Genomic DNA, 20,009 nt, shown 5'->3' with positions numbered 1-20,009 from the left:
GAAAACCAGTGTTTTATATGCTGGGGTAACCACAAAGAATTTCTAAATAAACAGGCGGAAATAATTTGAATTTTTCACTAAAATTTCTGAAGTCTGAAAGGTAGCATTTTGTTGTGTCCAAACAATTCTGTCAATTTCAATGCGTGATTCGAAAACCGCATGAAGAAATAGGAAAGGTTACACATTATTGTTGTGCTAGCCAGGGACAAGTCTTTTAACACCTCTTTTCATCTCGCATGCAGTTTAAAGCACGTTGCCGCATGGCTCACTGTCATAGTTGCCAGCATTCCATTTGGCGGGACACATATGGCTGGTTGATTTAGAAATTGCGATTCTAAAAGTTGTAGGGCGCTATCAGCGAAACTGTTTCGGATTTTAAGTGGTGCTCTTTCATTTGGAATGAAGAAAATATACCCGACAAAAATCTATTGTCTGTCCCTTTAACTGCTTTTTTTTTTCATTTCGGGGGGCGGAGGAGGAGATAGCCTTTATTGCACCAGGAAGACGCTAGGTCAAAGTAAGGGCATTTTTTTAATTCGTTATCTGCCAGTTTCATCATCTATGATCCGTGCGTGGATCGTGTTTATGATAAGGCAAAGGCTTGTAGCGCCGCTATCATCTTCTTCAGCGCGACCATCATCATCAGCAGATTGGCCAGCTGACACGCAGCACTCAGCACCCGGTCTCAGAAGGGCCCCCTCGTTCTATGCGCCTCGTTCCGACCATGGCACAGCCAACTCAACCAGAATAAACGTGGGCTCGGCCGCACCACCTCATCGGCCGCCTACAATTTGGTGACCCGGATGAGCGGCTTCGCCATGGCTTCGCAACGCTGCTTCCCCAGCCAGAACGCGGACGACGGCGCGCGAAGAACGTTCACCGCCCTCCCAGACCTTCCTTTGCTGATTCCGTTTGGCGCCATCAAAAACCACGCTGCATGGTTTGTCATCCTGGAGAGCCATTTTTATGTTCACGACATCCAGTCCCAGGAAACCAGGTACCGCGTCACTTTAGAGAAGTTGCCTGCTGACCTCACTGGGCGCATCCAGCTGCCGGCCCCAGGCCCACGTGCATACGACGGTCTGAAGGCTGCGGTCCTAAACCACTATGGTATAGCACCGCCTTCGTCCACACCACCACGCCTTTCAACGGCATCAGTGGATTGCACGTCGCCGGTCTGTCCACCCTCGCATGCCCAACAAACGCGAGCCCCGACTTCGACTTGCGGCGCTTCCGAGTTGGCGTTGCACTTAGTCAACTCGACTCCACACCATGGCGCAGTCCCACACGTTGTTGCGTCTCCTGCCCAAACCCACCCGGGTGTGGACTGCTTTGCCGCTAACAACTGGGACACTTCACCGCCTTCTCCGCACGGCACGGCTGAGAATGAACTTTCAGACCCTTCTCCTCCCCGCACATGCGAGCCCTCTCCCCCGTCAGTGGTGGAACAGCTTCCAGCAGTCGACAACAGCTCGAGATCCTCACTCGAAACTGCTCAGACTGCCTCCAACAGTCCTGGCACCCTGGCTACGACGGAGACACCGGAGAAGCAATTGCGGGACAACCGTCCCAACAAATGTCACCGAAAGAACAATCACGTGTCCCCATGCAGTCAGACGCGCCGCAAACTGCTAACCCCACCTCGGCCGATTCCCTGCTACAGGAGCGCATTCGGTTTACGGTGTGACAGGCGCTCTGCTCTGCGACCCCGGTTGAAATCAGCGCGAGTGCACTGCACGATAAGAACCCGACCCACCGCTAGTTCGAGAGACGCTTGTGGTTGGCGCCCTTCGCTGCTCCGTCTCGCACGGCGCATGCGCACGTTGCCCAGACAGCAACACATTCCCAGAGCTCACACGACAGCACAGTCAAGCCCGCACTCCGCTCGTCATTCTGCTGCACCACGCTTCACCTTGTCGCTGTCCTTCCAGTTACGCCGGCCGCTCGCTCTACCATCAATGGCAGCAGCCGCTTTGCACCCCGCAATGCGTCCGCGGCCGCACTCCCAGCCTCGACCACCAGAGGTTGCCCCTTACCCGAACGCTACCTTGCCGACGACCAGGACCGTGCCCTTTACTCAACCCCAGCCACTAGACCACTGACTGCCCACGGACTCTCTTCCTGACTACGGACAAATTGTACATACCTGTACATAGTACATCGTTTTCACACATTTCTCATAACGCGCTACGCGCTAGGGGGGGGAGCCCTGTAGCGCCGCTATCATCTTCTTCAGCGCGACCATCATCATCAGCAGATTGGCCAGCTGACACGCAGCACTCAGCACCCGGTCTCAGAAGGGCCCCCTCGTTCTATGCGCCTCGTTCCGACCATGGCACAGCCAACTCAACCAGAATAAACGTGGGCTCGGCCGCACCACCTCATCGGCCGCCTACAGGCTAAATGGCACAAAGGTCACTTTGTGCCATTTAGCTCTTGCAAACAGCACCCCCCCCTCCCTCCCCTTCCCTTCAGTGAGGAAATCAGGAAGTGGCTAAGGTAATACTAGAGATGCCTTCTATCTGCATGGAATATGAGTGGCTTGTGCACGGTGTCCTTGCAAAAGTTATGTGCCGATAGGATGAGTCTCAATTTTACATGTCACTGCAGCTACACTTATATTTCCCTGCCATACATCTAGGAGAATATTTGTCCCTACGAAAGTCTTTTTTGTCTTCGTTATCTTCTTCTTGGTTGTTAGTTACAAGCAGGAATGCAGTTGCACAAGTTTACAGCAGTTTCTATTGTTCATACAGGGGTGCCATGCCAGAAGGTTCACCTTACACAGTGCCAACTCTGAGGGAAACAAACTGAGATGAACAGGCACCGATCTTGTTTTTTGTTCCCCCCACTTGGCGCAGGTGGGCCGTGAGGAGGAGATAATCCGGCAGTGGCTCGACTGCTGCGTCACAGAAGGTGGCCTGCTGGTTGCCCAGCAGAAGGTTCCAAGGAGCCCCCACCTGGTGCTACAGATGGTGGACCAGTGGCTGGAGGCGTACCGCAAGCTCTCGCCCCACCATCGGATCAGCGACTCACAGAGCGGCTACTCGAGCGACGGCGACTCTGACCGGGAGTAGCCCCGGGGAAGCGGCAGACACAGACCGAAATTTCCCTGGGTGCTCACGTCGTTGGCCATACGAAAGGCTCGGATGGTCGGGGTCAGCAGTGCCGCAGGTGTCTATCGAGGGTGGCGGCCTTCTCTTCTCTGTGCACGGAGTGCTGTTAATTGGCCACACACAAAATGCATTGGTGCGCACACTTACACTAGTTTAGTGCTTGGCATGCAACCTTCTAAATAAAACAACAACAAAAAAAAAAACAGATGACACAAAACAAAAAAAGACATGCACTGTTACCACTGAGCAGACTTTGTGGTTACATGTTGAAGAAACAATTTCACAGTTACTGGCATTGTGCACCATTGTTCAAATGGTAGTGTTGTGCCATACAAATTTGCTTATGCTGTTCAGAAAGCTTGGGACCTGGAAGAAGCGAGGCTATAAGGGTAAATGGAAGGACATGCTTCCAGAGGCTGGCTTTCTTGCACTACTGTGGGCTTTGCAATTGTGTGAAAATTTGTGCCTACTATGCTGGGTTCAAAAAAAAAAAAAAAGAAACCTGTGAACATTTGCACAATAGGCACAGAAAAGGCTAATCGTGTTATGCAGGGGAAAATGGTACAATAGGATAAATGTAAATTGCAGCTGCGGAAAAGTGAACAAGGATATTGCTTGCAGCTTGTTTGGACTTCTATTGTGTGAAAATGTCCATCTTCAGAATGCTTGTTCGCTATGTACCTCATGCTGCTGCTAATCTGATTTTGTTCTATATAGCGCATTAGGCATAACGCGATTGTTGTATGTGCCGTAAGCAGCAATTCTAGCTGCCCACCTGGCCATTGTCCATGACAGCTGTGTTCCACAGCCAGTAGTACCCTACAAAACTTGTTTGCCCAGCGCTTGGAGCCAGCGCAAGATGATGAGCCAAGTGTCCCTACCTGTCTAAGGGGAGCGCACCGAGCTCTGGGCCCAAAACACGCTGGCATTTCATGGTTGCCATGCTGGGAGTGTTCAGCGGACTGTGGCATTGTGACGCCTGTATGTGCCCCGGGCAGTCCCCAGATGTGTGCCTTCTGTCTGGACCAGTGGTTGCCCCCCAGTCTGAATCAGGGGTCCTAGCCGTCCCATTTCTTTCCCAACACACGAGTGCACAGGCAAATTATACCGGTCTTCAAATCACCGCACCCAGTGCTGTTCATATTTTCAATGCTTGTCAACACTTCTATTTATTTAGAGAACAGGTAGTGAAACAAGCAGCTGAGTATGCCGGTCTCGGTATGCAAAGCTAGCAAAACAGTATATATACATGTACACATGCATTGCATGCGTACATGTTTATATATATATAAATATATACATATAGTGACTACTTGTTCATTTGACATTTGTGTGATAACTTCTGCTCTGCAAAGCGTGGGATGAATGTGTACGTGTGTGCATGTGTTCGTGAGATTGTGTGTGTGTGCGATGAAACGCAATCTAGATTTATATCATAGTTGTAATATATTACACAGTTAAACAAATACACATATATATTGAAATGTAGTTGCCGGAGCACCCAACCTCCGTGCCTCCCCTGATGTGTGATGTTTGCAGTTAATGCAGCATTGTTCTGGTTTTCATTTTTGTTGAGCATTGTGGCTATATAGGCAGAGGTTGCAGGCGCTAGATGTTTGATGTGATTTTTCACTTCTCTGTGTTCGAAGGTTTGTTTGTCTTTTTGTTGGTAAAGTGCTTTGCGTCTCAGTGCGTTGAGCTGTGGGTTGCTGTTTTCTTCTTTGTGCAAGTTACATCAAGCTGTTTGTTCAGCGCACCGAGTACAAGCCCCATTTTTTAGATGCACCACAGGTTGGACGTGCATTGGCAGCATCCAGATATGCAGCATAGATCCTAGTCTGGCTGTACATGAGCGGAAGCTAGGTTTTCACTGGCCAAATAAACTCTAACACATTTCTCGAGTCTGGCCTCCCTTTCATTCAGGGCTGGGACTACATTGTGTGTGAGTGTGTTTACCCATCACTAGATGCACCACACTGTGCGCCTTCTTTTCACTCCCGTCCTTCCTTGTCAAACCCCCTAGTTAGACGCCCTGGTTTTATTATGGAGGTGCAACTAAGATGCTCACTATTTAAATTTTCATTGAAAAGTTCACTTTCACAAGCTGTACACATGACGTCATATGATAACATTGTAAGAACACTGTGTGGATAGAAAACTTTGTGATTTAATGTCAAAAGTATTGCATGGTATGCTAATGCCACCGTAACCTACAAAATGCAAGGCCGTTTTAGAGGAGCGAAGTTTGTGTTTGTGTATTGGCTAGCTAGTAGTTGGTGGGTGTGCAAACTAAATATTTTCAAAGTTTGGATGCCTAGAACAGCACCCTTTTTTTCAATAAAATTTTTCCTCCCGATTTAAATTTGCCACCTGCCTAGTCTTTTTTTAGACTGCGTGCCGGTTTCCGGTCCGTACTTCAAACCGGCCGTCATTACTTTTTTTTTTTTGTATTTTATAAGCTCCAATTCAGTAACTACGACGATAAACGTGTCGACGGGCTGCGCATTGCATACTTTTCAGGTATTGCATAGCATTCGGGTGCAAAGAAGAGCTTTTAATGGACAAAGTATGTGCGGTTATTTTTCAAAGCAATAACCAATGTCGGCGTTTTATCAGTGCAAAGGCTATGTTGATTTCCCTTTAGGAAAACCCTCCCGTGTTGCATGACAAAAAAAAAAAACGGCGTCTTTTTTTTTTTCACAAATTTAACTTTCTATATTCCACGCCCCCCTTTTTGGGGGGAAAGGTGGCAACCTTATATTTAACGTATAAAGTGGGGAGCTCATGGTGTGGGTACGGGCAGATAGCTTCCTTCATTTCACCTGGCGATGTAAACTGAACAGGTAAAATTAGCCTGCTAAGGGAACTACAGATAGCAATGCGGATGACCGCAGTCACGATACGGGACCTAGGAGGCGACCGGCGTCAAAGCACGCGCACAAAAGCGGCAAAACCAGTCGTGCGCATGCGTGTGTGTGCCGACTGCGTACCGTGTGTCACATGGGAGGCAGCTTAAAGTTAAGGCAATAAGCTTTTTCAAAGTAAAGAACTTTTTTTTGCAACGGGTGGCGAAGGTACAATGGTTTCGACAGCAGCACCCGTCAAAATTTGTGAACACAACAAAAACTGGTGTGCGCAGTCCTATGGTTAATGAAGAACTCCCTGCATTTACACGTGCACATAAATTTTTACCACTAATAGGGTACCTCAAGTTTGCGTCGCGGCATTTAATTGCGCGACCGCAGGACCGCAGTTTGTGCGGCTAAATTTGGTTTGAGGCGTGTTTCGCAAATGCACGACCCGCACCTTCCTACACCACGTTTAAAACCACGCGAATCATCAGCCGTTCCTAAATTTGCACGCTATGTGCAGTGCGTCACAACGTTGCGATTTTCCCTGTTTCGAAACACATTGAAGATCTTCGTTCATACTGCGTAGAAGTTCGAATTCGCCGCATCTCAGCTCGTACGCATACTCGCGCCATGTTGAACAGGCCTTTTCGCTCCGCTTTAAAGATGCACTCATCAACTTGGTTGTACAATGATATTCGCATGCCAAGCATACATCGCGGCAAGCAATATCTAAACGAAGTCGTTCAAAAAAAGTTGCGCGGTCGCTCGGATTGACAGGAATCGTAAAATGGCGGTGACAGCCATTATGCTCATGTTTAGGGAACGTGGAGCGTCAACAATTTCCCGAGTTGGGGAATATAAGCCGCTTTGCCAGGGTGTGCCAGATATATCGCGAAGCTGGGGACGAAACTGCCCGGCAAGAGCGAGCGTTAATGTTCAGGCCTTTAGAAGCTGATTGCGAGTAAAATGCTTGTATTCCAGAAATAGTCAACTGGAATCGTAACATTAATGCAACAACAGTGCACTGTTGCCACATCTCTCAGTCAAGCATTGAGGGACGCTGGACGAGAACAGTATTCTGGGGATTTTTCCGGTGCCTGAGTAGGGACAAGACTTGTCCAAGAACCTAGGGGTTCGGCGCCATTGCCGCGTTTGCATCATTGCCATGATTCGCCATGCCGGTTTGCTTGTCAGCACCATTTTTGTTCATCAACGTTCGTTTTTATCTGTTCCCGAAATTTTGAAGCGTTTTTTGTTCACGCAATGGCTGAGGCATGACAACGTGGTAATCGCCTAATCTTCACCTTCGAGCAATGTCAACTTCATGGTGAGAGGATTCCCTTGGCTGCCTGTATGTTCGTGGGTACTCAGAGCATATAAAGTCTATGGTCCACTATACCTACATCGAAGCTTACAAACGGGATTTACAGCCGATCTGAACAGAGCGTGATCGCTGCAAAAAGGACAGATGGGCACAAGCACAGCGGAATAATTTTTTTTTTTTTTGCCGATGTGCAGGTGAAGCAGAGGCATTGAACAGACGCCTCGAAAAGCGCGTAAGTTCTGTAGGACATGGCCCTTCAACATTTTAGCGCTTATAATTGTTTTAGACCATATAAATATTGTGTTACCGCCGTTTAAGTAGGGCACGTTGAAGGTCCGTGCGAGTGGACCGTAATATATTACGACACTGAAATATTTGCCCCTTTTTATTTGCGCCTTCCACGCAGCCTGGATCGCTTGTGTCATTGTACGCGTTATTTCATTCTTTAATTCATGTGTTGACTTCCCACGGTTTAAAATTTCTCGCGATGACGCCACTGCTCTTGACTGCACTACCCTACCGCAATGGCGCGTGTCCAGTCTTGAAGACGCTGTACCACGCACTAAAAGAAAGAAAAAAAAATCTTCGTTGTGCGCTGTTTGCGGTAGCGTAAAACGTGTGTTTTGTTCACGGGCTGACCATTTGTTCACTGTTGAGGCTTGTATTCTTATAGCCTGCAGAACGTGCCGGTATATCGTCACCGAATGTTCCAGGCATTTTTTAGGTGCGGAGTACCTTAGGACCGCACAATATCCGCCCGCGTCCGTGCGCATAGCAATTACAGTAGCAAAAAATCACACAGGCACCGGCAGGATTCAAGCCTGTGTCTGGTAGACCAGACAGAGTTAGTCCGTCTTACCCATTGGGCTACGACCATGAGTTAGTACCCGAGAGTCAAACGGCTTACTCCTTCGCCTGTAACGGTGCGGAGTACCTTGGACCTCCCAATGTCTGTCCGCGTCCATCCGTGCGCACACTACCATCAAGCGAAATTCGATTTGAGCCGTGAGTTGCAGTTTCATTTAGGGGATAATCAAGGTGCAACTCACGGCTCAAATCGAGTGACGGTCCGGGCGCAAATCGGATGTCATTTCGAGTCCCCGTACTCCGCACCCTCGCCATCATCCACGGAGTGGAGATGCTGCGCCATTTTTTTTTTATATTTATATGATCGTCAGAAAGTGTGGCTTCAACTTTTGAGGGCTGTGTGTCGACTACAATGTGTGTAAACAAAATATAAACACAAATGCTTCTTGGTTACGAGTGGACGTGGACATATAACACCGCAGTTTTTTTCCGTTTGACTCTGTTTTAATTAGTAAGGACAACTAAGTATATTTTGATCATTAATTAGTGACTTCATTTAAAGACCATTCGTAAAACAGTTATTGAAGCTCTTGATTTAGCGGATAAAATTCGGACCCCCACGAAGGAGCACCCAACAGCATGATAGGGGGAATATGAAACCTTGTGTAATTAAGTATATGCAGTGGATCCAATTAAGCCTTTTTTACACATATGATGAGACTTCCCACAATGCATAATGATACTGCTGTTTTTTTATCCTAGATCAGACACCTTCCCCCTGCCTATCGAAAAAAGAAAAAGGAAAGAAACTGTAATAGCTTGGCATTGTGAGGATTCTATATTTCTTGCATTTCGTTACCTTCTCAGTCCTCTGTTTATTTTGAGTCAATTGTGCTTATAAAAAATCCACAAACGCAATTATCGACGATCTTGGTTGGATACAGAAAAGGGTCTGCTTTTTCAATGGTAGGTTCTCTCGCACGTTTCAGTCAAGGTGGTGCTGAAAAGGCACTAATCACGTTACAGGAAAGGACATAGCCCATTGGCCAGCAAATTACGTGACTTCGCACAATGCTGCTAGATGTTACAACTTTTAGGGTACCTCTAAACTCCAGCACACACACACACACGCACGCACGAGCGCACACACACGCGCACGACGATTGATGTGAGAAGAAAGGTACAGAGGCCGGGGGATTAGTTCATCGCGAAGAGCAACATGGTGATAAAGCTTATGGAACAAAGTTAAGCGATAGAAATCTTTTGGCGAGATGATAAGGATGGAAGCCCGATGGCTTCATGGCACTTATACTTGCACCTCGGTTATAATTAGGTAGTATAAAACGAACACAATTATTTTGTACCAGTTCAAGTGTGTTAATTCAAATGAGTGGAAGTGTATTTGGCAGTGTTGGGATGTCTTGCCTGAACAATTCAGATAATATGGTATATGAGAAAATTCCCAGAGTTGCACTTAACAGTTTTCATGTAGAACATGTTAATTTCTTCATAAATTGTCATCTTGCATTTATCATTTTTCTCTGTTTTCGTTGTGTTGTAATTAAACTGCATTGGGCAGAAATAAAGTAGCGCTTTTTTTAATCAGTATTCCCTTAAATATTTTTTTTCATGCCTGTTCACTATGCGAGGAGCTCGAGCAAGCAACAGTTGCATTGAACAAAAATGTGAGCAGTGAGCTTGTTGAATTAACTCCAATTGATCGTCATTAGTCCAGCAGTTTTATGGGTCATTTGAGCGGCTATGTTCAACTGTTGGTGCCTTTGTGCGATCATAAACAGTAACATTTTTGGTTTGCCTGTCGTAGATTGAGGTCACGCACATCGTTTGAAACTATTTGCATTTGTGTAAAAATTTATGGTGCCTATATTTACAACGTTGGAGGTCTAAAACTTTGTTGTGCCTGCCTATTTTTGGCATTAAAGTGCTCTTTTTTAATGCTTATAAATAGGGCCTCTACGTTGACGGCCATCACTTTTAGACTACTCGTGAGGTGCTGAACTGCTCCTGCTCCTTAGTGCTACACTTGCTGCATCTTGCCGTCCGGCTGTGTCTGTGTATTCAGCAGCTGGCTGCGCATGTGTTTGTTGTGGGGCCTTGAAGGTTTCATGTTCCAGATTTCACGTGGTTTTCCCCCGGCATGTTAATGGGGAGGCAACCTCTGACCTTGAGCAGCACATGAGCGGCTGTGTCACATTCACGGTCTTTTTGGGTTGCTTTTAAAGCGAAGCTTTGAGCCTCTCACTGATGATGTCTGTGCGTGAAAACAAACTGCAGGAAAGCCAACTTTTTGAGGCTAGACCAGGTTGCCTGCGAACTAAGAGTTTTGTGGGGAAGTATTCACAAAATGATGGGGTATGCGTGGTCTGCGGAAAAGAAACAAACTATGCGGCACATCGTGCTAGAATGTGAGGGTATCCATCCAAATCTACATGAAGGGAATATTGGGCTTTCAGAAGCCCTAGGATTTAAGGGTATCACAGAGGAAGTTAACTTCAAGGCTGTCGAGGGGACGAAAAGAAGATTAGAATGCTGGTGGACGAAAAGCAGAGAGGGGAATATTGCCTAGGACAGTTACCACCTGTAACAGAAAAAAAAAAGTATTTTGTGCCTAATAAGCTTTTTGTGCCTGCCCTAAGCAGCGCTAGTATTGAACCAAAAGTGTAAAACATAGGTATATTAGTCTTTTTTGGTAAGATGACATGTCATCACCCCGATACAAAGGGGAAACCAATAGAAATCATCATCATCATCATGATGATTGTGGGTGAAGTGAAAAAAAAAATTAAAACGCTCCCCCGCGAAGCTTGGCGACAGCTCCGTTAGGCCCCCTCCGCTAAAGCTTGGTGTACGGCAGGATGGAGGAGGTGACGCAGGCGTGTGACGACGCGACGTACGTAGGCCTAACGTCATGTTCTGAGGTGAACATCGACAGCCGTTATCCGCAGCTCTCGGTGGATGATGAGGATGACGTTGCTCTTCATGCTGTAAGGCTGGTAGCCACAGGGCGTTAGGCCTAACGCCCTAAACCTCAAAGTGCAGCATTAGGCGTAATGTCACATTTTGAGGTTTAACCCTGTGCCTGACAACGCAAAACAACTGTAGCGGTCCGTTATCGGGCCATGCCCGACGTGGGAGTTCAAGGTTAAATTTCATGTGTTTTCTCGCTGCAATGTGCCCGCATCTTTTGTATACATGATGTGCCATCTCTTGAGGGATAAGTGAAGCTTGTTTGTTGAACTTCTCTTTTTGCACTAGGATGTATGTAGCACAATGTTAAGCACAGTCTTTCTGGATTCCAGAGCATTTTCACGTGCACACTGTTCGCTGAGAAGTTGCCGCTTCCTCATCGTGAGTGCTCTGCGGCAGTGCATTTAGCAAAAGCGATGATGACTTCAGTGAGGAAGAGAACTGTGCACCTCCACCAGTTAGTGATGACAGTGATTCGACAGAAGCGTGTGACGAAGACTGCGACGGCGGTGGAGACAGCACCGTGCGGATCATGAGAGGCGCATTTTCTCGAAAGACAAGGAAATAGCGGGGAAAGTTTTTTTCTGGCAATTAGAGGTTTTCATTGTCTATAGATTTATCTAGAGGTGCACACAACTGCAGAATCATGGCGAAACAGAGCAGGGGAACCTGCAGTACCACCGCAACCTCATCCAACAGCTGGTGGGTGATCGGTGGGCTCGAGCCAAAAATCGGGACCCGTCTGCATCTGTGGAGTGCCAGTAAAGGCTAGATGGGATGAGCCATTGCATTTACAAGCTCCCAGGCCGAAGCAGCAAGGACTGTGCAGTTTGTGGCGAGAAAAAAATGAAAGGAGGCAGAAAGGAGAACCTGGAGTAAAAACCAGAATGCACAGCAGAATGCTTTGTGCGTTTTTGCACACTACTCAAATATTTGTGAAGGAGTAGCAAGCAGAATGCAAAAGAAAAAATAAATATTCTGTGAGTTTTTCTAGCACAGTTAGTGGTTTTCTTTGCAGCACCAGAAACTGGCAAGATAGCTGCGGACCAGAATGGCCGGAAATTGGGTAAAAGGTCCAGACTACAAAGGGTTAACACCTTGAACTGGCATCCATTTGCAAACGTACTCACTGTACGCTAAAAAGCAGCTACCGATTCACGCCACGCACCCAAACGCGCCTACTGGCTACGCACCTACTGAGAGTGCACACCCGAGAGATGCTGTGGTTACTCTAGAAAAGTGGTGCATACCTCCAGAGTAGCACATGCTCGCAGTGTGAGATTAATCAACCCAGGAATCCATCATAAGAAAGCTTTGCGTTCAACCATCGTCATTGTTAGACGGAGGGGTGCATGATTTTTGTTTTGTTTTGTTTACTTGCTCTCTGAGTTTTGACTGTCTTCTACCGCCTTCCTGCACACGGACGACATTAAAAATGCGACGGACAAGAGCCTAACAGCTTCGCTGTAAAACATTCCCGCACTCAGAACCCAAGCTGTTTACCTGCACGAAACATTTTGCTTCCATCCCCACCGTTTTGAATGCTTGCATGATTAGCTGGAGTGAGCGGAGTTATTTGAACATTGGTGCCTCAGAACAGTGCCCTGTTACTGGATTTCTACAGAATTTGCCTGTATTTGAATACAGACGGTTTTAATTTTGTGATATAAGCATACCGTAAATCCTCATTATAGCTAAATTGCTTTATTCGATGTTCACATCTCTTGGCATCGGGACTAGAAGAAAAGGAAGGCTATTAACTCGATGGAGAGACAAAAAAAAAAAAGAATTGGAGGCAAAGAATGGGCTATCTCCGCTTTGAACGAATTATTCCTTATAAGGAAGCCAATTTCCTGTCCTGAGGGCTGAAAATTAGTGTTTACTGTAATCGTCTATTCAGCACCCACAGCGCCACAGACACATTACAGTGAGAGGTGTGGGGGCAAATGCTCACATACTGGGTATTCCCAACCTCGCACTCAGCAAACATGCCATGCAAGCACTGGCTTGGAGGGCTTAGTGTTCACTGAGACAGACAAAGGCAGAATGTGACAGAATAAAACATCATGGGCAGTGTTTATCCCAATGTGCAAAACAAATATGCTGCATACAGACTAATTGTAGGTCATAACAATACCATTGCAGTGGGACATTACACAGCACTCAAGAGGCTGAGATGATTCCACTCATCGATGAAATACCGGAGTGGCGGGGCGCCTGAAGTACGACAGGGAGATTGTGCTCTGAGCTCTCCGGTAACGTCCGTGTCATGCGATGTCCCACAACCCGTCGCCCATTGATGGCGCTAGCGTCGCAGTGCCAGAACTGGTTACTGCGGGCAAAGCAGTGAGGAAAAGGAACAAAGCCACCTGCCTGCACAATGCAAAAAGCATTCTGTAAGCCACTGGTACAGCACTTCAGTGACAACTACTTATCCGTTCAACAATTCAAGTGAGTCTAACAATGAATAAAATGAAGTACTGAAGGCTGCTGTCCCACAATCAGTTATTGCGCCCTTTGTATATCTGGTTAACTCGCCTAGGTACACAATGTGGCAGAAAATGTATACCTAGCTCGGCGTATGCATTAATGCTTGCTTGCAGCATGTCATGCTGAAGTTTTGGCTTTTAATAATGTATATTTCAGTGGATGAAATGGGTGGATATGCTCACTTTATCAAGTTCAGTGGATGGGTGGGTCCGATACGATACACACGCAACCAAGCGTGGACGGTTCGTAATATTTTTACAGTATCTCAAGTGTGTGCTGGGGAAACTCTCGCGTGTTTCCCCGCAGGAACTACAGGGATGAACATGCCTTAGCTACAGCATAATCAACATGTCAATGCAAACACAAAGTTGGGATCCTGAGAGTGGCTGCATTCTTTCTTGAAAACGCCATACACACTGTTTGGTCAAAATGAAGTTTCGTGTGCCATTTCCCACACCATGTATTTATTTTGGGTAAGTTCACTTTGAATTTCAGCACGATCTTTTTCGAAATCCATTATAATACGTGATAGATAAAAATGCACATCCTTCGTGGTTACGATTATCCTTGGACCAGTGTCCGCCTGGGGGCATTGCACAATTGTTAAGCAAATTTTGCGCACCTTTCGTAAGCTTTTTTTTTTCTGTGCAAGAATTATAGTTCACCTTTGGAGTCACTGCAGTATCTGCAGTCGCTCTGCAGTGATGTGCAACGCACTGCGGCGACGTTTCTTCACGCTTGTTTAATGCAAAGTTCAAATGGTCAGTTTTTGTTTTGCATGCGCTCTTGGTGCGCGTGGCTTCCTCTTTCGAGCTCAGTGAGAAAAGGGGAGGGAGACATGGGCCATGGATGGAAATAGTGGCGGGGTGTCACGGCCCAGTTACAACATAAGGGGCGCACGAGCCTGTTCTGGCCCGGCCATACGTTGGCGCACTTTTCACTCAAATGCCAAAGGCACTTTCTCGTGCGTTTTTTTTTTTTTTTTTTTAATGGGGGGGTGATGTATTGGGCTCCCACTTGATAAATAAGCAGCTGGCTCGCTACTTGTGATGTCAGATATGGGGAATTTCCAGCCTTGATTTACGCCAAAAGGAAGTCCCGAAGAATTTTAATGTGAAGTGACATCGTCGTTCTTATCAGGAGTGCCATGTTCCTTCATTTCTTGTTCACCTCAGATGTTTAGCAAGATTAGTTGTTTCATTTATTGACAGCTAAACGGTTCGGCACCCTGCAATATTCTAGTTTTTCAATCTCAATGTCAGCCACTTACTTATGGGAAGCATGTATTCGTTGAAAGCCTAATTTCGTTACAGAAGAGGAGAATAAATTTTACAGGGGGGCACAGCAAGGGGCTGGTTTGTTGTGAGGTATATTTATGAAGTTCTTTTAAACTGAGGGGGAAGCATATTGTTAAAAGTAATTGCCAAAACTTCTCGATGGGTATTGTCAGATAAATGCACAAGCCACTCTGCTATACACCAAACCCTTTTAAAGTTGCCTTCACTTCTATAGCAAATGCATTGCTGAAAGACATTTTACAGGGGAAATATTAACAGTCTTATATGAAATGCATAAAGACCCTCAGGAGTTTTTACAAATAGCACTTTCGTATGCTGCAAGTGTGACGCATTAAGCGTACGTTACCGACACAGATGGGTTTCCTCGCTGAGTCCACACAGAAATGCATTCGTGTTTAAACAGTTGTTCAACACACATAAACCATACAATTTTTTGCTAGCTGCGGCAGACTTGGAGCATAATAAACGAGCTGTGTATTTCTAAATTCACACTTTCTTTTTTAACAGAGGAGTCTAGTTTAGTTTCAGGCTCAGCTGTTTTCCGGAAACTAATAACTGGAAGCAATATGATTATGCATCTTGTGCTGTTGGTGGTGGCATCGGAATAGGTATGTTCTCTTTAAGGGTTGAAGAAGGAGGGGAGGAGGAAGGTCTCAAATAGACACACCAATTTAGGTAACAGTTATTCACAGCACAGAGGTTCACTTGCACTCTCTGGAGATACATATTTTCCAGAACACCGTTGCCTTTCGTGCTGAGTTTTGAGGGAAGGTATTGTCCAGCAGTGTGGTGAGCCAACAAGCAGTAACAGCAGCACTGCCTACCATTGCTAATGTGAAGTTATCCCCGAGTGATGCAAAATTTAGGGCTAAATTTTTTTATGTAAATAAGTACTGTTTTTGTGGAGCGGCTCTGTACTCCTGCTTTATATAGGGATGGAGGCATGTTCATAAGTGTTATCTAAAAACAAAGAGAAGTAACAAAATTACTTGAACAAAGACTTGCTAATTTTAATTATTGCAACTGAACTGCAGTGAGGGATGCCTCTTCACTAATATCCTCCTTGGATCCACCAAATAATAAAAAGAAATTGTGGCTGCATGCTTACAATAATATTTTATGTGCTAATTGTTATAACTGGTAATTTATATTATACTGCGAATGGGCCATTGTGGGCCCTTCTACATTTGTCATCGGGCAGTGCAAACACTTTTTTCCTTCGCTAACCTTTCAGGTTGTCTGCTGTCCAGGAAGCTCTCGGCAGAACCTGCATCAAATCACAAGCCAAGATTTTTGTGTCAGAGCGTTTGTGCGACGTAAGAAAGCTCCAGCTCATTATGATGCACACCGTAAGGTGCAGCAGTTGCGCCAAGTGCAGCCAAACAAGGGGGCCATTTTAGTGGAAGTGAAATGTCACGCCTGGGCTGTGCTGTGAAATGGTGCGCTGCTGCTGGAAAGTGTGAAGGGCTACGCTGTGATGTGTAGGGGAGTGCTGTGGTGTGATGAAAAAAGAAAGGTTCCTTTGGGTGCATGATGTGTCCTGTGGTGCACCGTGGAAGTGAGTGTCGAAGGTGTGTCGCTCTGCAAAGCTGTGGGCAACCGAGTAGTGGCTGTGTCAACACCAGAGTGTGTGCATAAGTCGCTTTGTGTGTGCATCTTTTCCAGCAGTGAGAAAAATTTTCATTATGGTGCCTTCAGGAAACATGGTGAGCCTCAGTGCCATATTGGCTAAGTTTGTGCTGTGCCCCCATTCTGCGCCACGTGTGTCCACTAGTGTGGTGATGATCATGTGCCTCATGAAAGCTGTCAGCAGGATCCACGCCCGGCCAGCAAAGCTGCACTTCTGTTTGTGTTGAAAAGTTTGCCTGTCAATGGATGGGCAGGGTTCCTCAGTGTGTGTGCCTTATTGTTCACCAGTTCAGTGGAAGCAACAAGGAATGTGTGCTACACGTCCAGTGAACGTAGTTTTAGTGCTTCAGGTGGCTGTGTGGGGTGTCAGGGAAGTGAAGGAAGCAGTGCAGTGCGTGCGATGGAAGTGCAGTGCATAGAATAGTCAATGAATCAAAAGATCAGTGCGCGTTCACAGTGTTGTGTACGAAACGGCAGTTCCCACTTTTCACCGTTTTCCCAGCAAGGTCTCCACCAGCATCAATCTCAAGTGCCTGAAAACTACTGGTTTCCACTACTGCGAAACATGCCTTCGATCACATTGAAGAATCTACAGCGAAGCATAAAGAGTTCGCTTAATCAGTACCCGTCCTTTTGTTGAGCGCCTGCAATGGGAGCAACGTCACAACCATGCCCAAATCAAACAAGCAACATCACCCAGCTGGATCAACATGTAGGAATGAAATTCCGAAGCAGTTTTCTGCGCGACATTCATTGCACTTCTCAGAAGATATCGCCAGGTACTCGATGACCACTGATGTTATGCGCCATTCTATCCCTGCATCATGACGCATTATGGGAGCTGTTCCTCTGACATGCAGCTCATAGGGAAAGATGTGTCCCGCTTTACCGTGAACTACACGGTGTCTGCAGCATTGAAGAACAGGCTTCACCTGATAACGGGTGAGGTGACTGATTTTATTTTTTTAATAATTATTGTGGAGATATCCAAACATTTAAAATGCCCTCTTTTTTTTTGTTGTTGTTGCTACAGCAGCTTCTGGGGCAAGTTGTTCCTGAAAGCTGCCAGCACAAGTGGGACCACCAGGTATTGTAGCTGACACACCAAAAAGGTTTGTTCAACCAAGTGAGCATTTTCGTTTATTCACCAACCCGACAGGACCCCTCATGGTACAAATTCATTGTACTTAAATGCTTGTGCTTTGTTCCGTTTCAGTGGGACCAGGAGTGTATTGGTCAGCAGCTGCTTGCCCATCCAAGATGATATGACCGCTTTCGTGTGTGAACTGCAATGTTAGATGCCATCCTTTTAAAGGCAGCTAGGAGGAGCTCACTGCATGCGTTTCATGGGTGTTTGCCTTCTAATGCCCAGCCATTTATTCCCTTTCCAGATGCTGCAGTTAATATTGTTTTATAATCCAATTCACAAAGACACCGTGGCACATTCTAAATTTAGAATTCCATCTAAAAAAGCAGGAATTGTATAAATATTCCCTAAAATGCAGTATTCCAGTGGAGAGTAGTTCAGTGCCAGTGAAGAGGTTTTTCCATGATATATGTTACTAGCGGAGAAGTCGGGAAGGCCCAGCAGGCAATCCCTGTCTGGGCTACCTCCTTTCAGGTGGTGTGAAGCGGTGGAAAAGCTATCCTGTGTGAGCGCACAGGGAAGGGTAGCAGTGCTGGACAAAAAACTCAAGTGGTGGTAAGTGTGTGGGAAGTGGAGTAACGCTTCTGCTCTGGTAAGTAACTAGCACATGAAACTCAATATTTTTAATCTACAGGTACAAAAAAAGGGCGCAGTTACTGATTTTTGCACTTCAGTAGAATTTTGTTAAGCAATAACTGGCAGGGAGACAATGATACTACTTACAAAATAATAGGATAACATAACCGGCTAAAATAAAGTTGGAAGTGCTGGCTTGGTAATTCGACATGAGTACATTTGTAACATAAACTATCTTCTGTACCTCTGTAACTTGACTGAGCACATTGGAAAGCCAGCAGTAACATAAACTATCTTCTGTACCTCTGTAACTTGACTGAGCACATTGGAAAGCCAGCAGTTGCTCTGTGTAAGAGGAAGCTGCCCATCAAGGAGAATAAATTAATGCTGTACATCGTTCATAATCTCTCAGCATTGCATGCAGACAAGAGGTCACTTAAATTGTTCAAAACCTCCACTCGTGAAAAAAAACAAAAAAAACAAGGCTGTTTGTGTAGGACAACCTGCAGCACTCAGCCTGATTACACTGGCAAGTCAGCTCTCACAAAACAACAATAGGCTCTGGGCACTGCTGCGTGGAGTGCACTGAAATATCGAAAACCGCAATTGGCACATACACCATGTCAGCATAATGGTGGGGCATTTCATTGGCATACACCAGAAAAAGGGCTTCATGTGCAAGCCAAAGGAGTGCTTTTATGGCTCTTTCAATACTACTGGATTGCAAAATCAAATTTTAGCTGATTTTATTTTTGTTCCACTGGTGACCTGTTGCTACGATAGCCATAACCTTTCGTGGGTGCCAATTCATAAGCACATAGCTATGAAGACAGCATGTTGCATAAGGCCTGGCCTTAAACAGTCTGCTAGCTTGTGAAGAGCCCTTACCACTGTTTTGTCATAATGCATCTTGCATATCTGCAGACCTCTGAAAGACAGCATACAAACTCGCATAGCCGTTGCACAGTCACAGTGCAAGCTGTTACAAAAGTTAAGTAACGAACTGTGGTCACAGTTATAGTGCTCCTTGAAAGAACTGGAGATCTTCTTCCTGAGCGTATAGAACGTCTTGCACAAATCGCAGATCATCGTGTGCATGACACAAGGGCAAGGTCCTGCAAAAGGAGAGGTAAGAAGGTAATTTATTCTCTCCTAAGCTTGTGCCCATAACCTTTTACTTCAAGCATGAGGATGGAGACCTCTTTGTTTAGCTTTGTATCATTTCTGATATGGCGCTACTGTTTCTGATGAGTGCTCGCAGTTTCTTGTTAGTGGTTTGCTCCATCTTGGGTCTTTTGGCTCATCCGTCTTTCTCAATGGTGCCCTGCTGTTTTTGTGAGCACTGTGCTGTCCTATCGCCTTCTAGTTCCTTCTTAACAGGGGCGTTGGCGCATGCTCTTTATTCCATGGCTAAACCATCTCAGCCTTCGTTGTCCGAGATGTTCTCACTCCCTCCGATGTGGTTGTTCCAAAGCAGTTTTTTATTGCAATTACATCCGCATCATTTTCACTGTTTGTATTCTTTGGCTGTTCAACTTTTTGAGGGGTGGAGTTTCTACTTTGTAAACAGGGTTGCTGGTCATACCATTGTCCTGTGCCCTTGGTTCACCCATTTTCCAGTTTTTCTTGCACGGATTCTGTTGGTTATTTCTTTGTGTGCGTCTCTTGTTTTGTTGACCATTGAATGCAAGCATTTGCTGTGGGTTGGGTTATCCCTTTGACTGTGGAAGGTCTTTGCATTGTCCATCTCATGTATTGCATGCCAGGTTTTTAATGTTGCTT

At 46.0% G+C, this 20,009-nt stretch overlaps 1 protein-coding gene and 1 long non-coding RNA gene across 4 annotated transcripts in view; both read left to right on the top strand.

Annotated features, from left to right (window-relative positions):
* The window catches only part of Trbd (ubiquitin thioesterase trabid), a 61,008-nt gene extending 55,991 nt beyond the window's left edge, over nt 1-5,017 (top strand). For both annotated transcript variants that reach the window (XM_077687848.1, XM_077687849.1), the window contains exon 11: nt 2,862-5,017. In XM_077687848.1, the coding sequence (XP_077543974.1) occupies nt 2,862-3,077 (216 nt within the window). In that variant the 3' untranslated portion in view covers nt 3,078-5,017. The remainder of the gene's footprint in view (nt 1-2,861) is intronic.
* A 1,405-nt stretch (nt 5,018-6,422) lies between these two features.
* Nucleotides 6,423-18,537, top strand: LOC144156066 (uncharacterized). Of its 2 annotated transcripts, XR_013319687.1 has the most exons (5): nt 6,423-7,295; nt 13,233-13,538; nt 16,110-17,283; nt 17,365-17,446; nt 17,538-18,537. It is a non-coding gene; the product is annotated as an uncharacterized LOC144156066 (long non-coding RNA). The 2 variants fall into 2 exon arrangements; XR_013319686.1 differs by having other exon boundaries at nt 16,110-17,446.
* Nucleotides 18,538-20,009: the final 1,472 nt, after the last annotated feature.

The sequence above is a fragment of the Haemaphysalis longicornis genome, unplaced genomic scaffold (assembly GCF_048455015.1).
Source record: "Haemaphysalis longicornis isolate Haplotype H1 unplaced genomic scaffold, Haemaphysalis longicornis Haplotype H1 scaffold_1, whole genome shotgun sequence".
Taxonomy (NCBI): domain Eukaryota; kingdom Metazoa; phylum Arthropoda; class Arachnida; order Ixodida; family Ixodidae; genus Haemaphysalis; species Haemaphysalis longicornis.
This window is presented reverse-complemented; position numbering and strand designations above follow the sequence as displayed.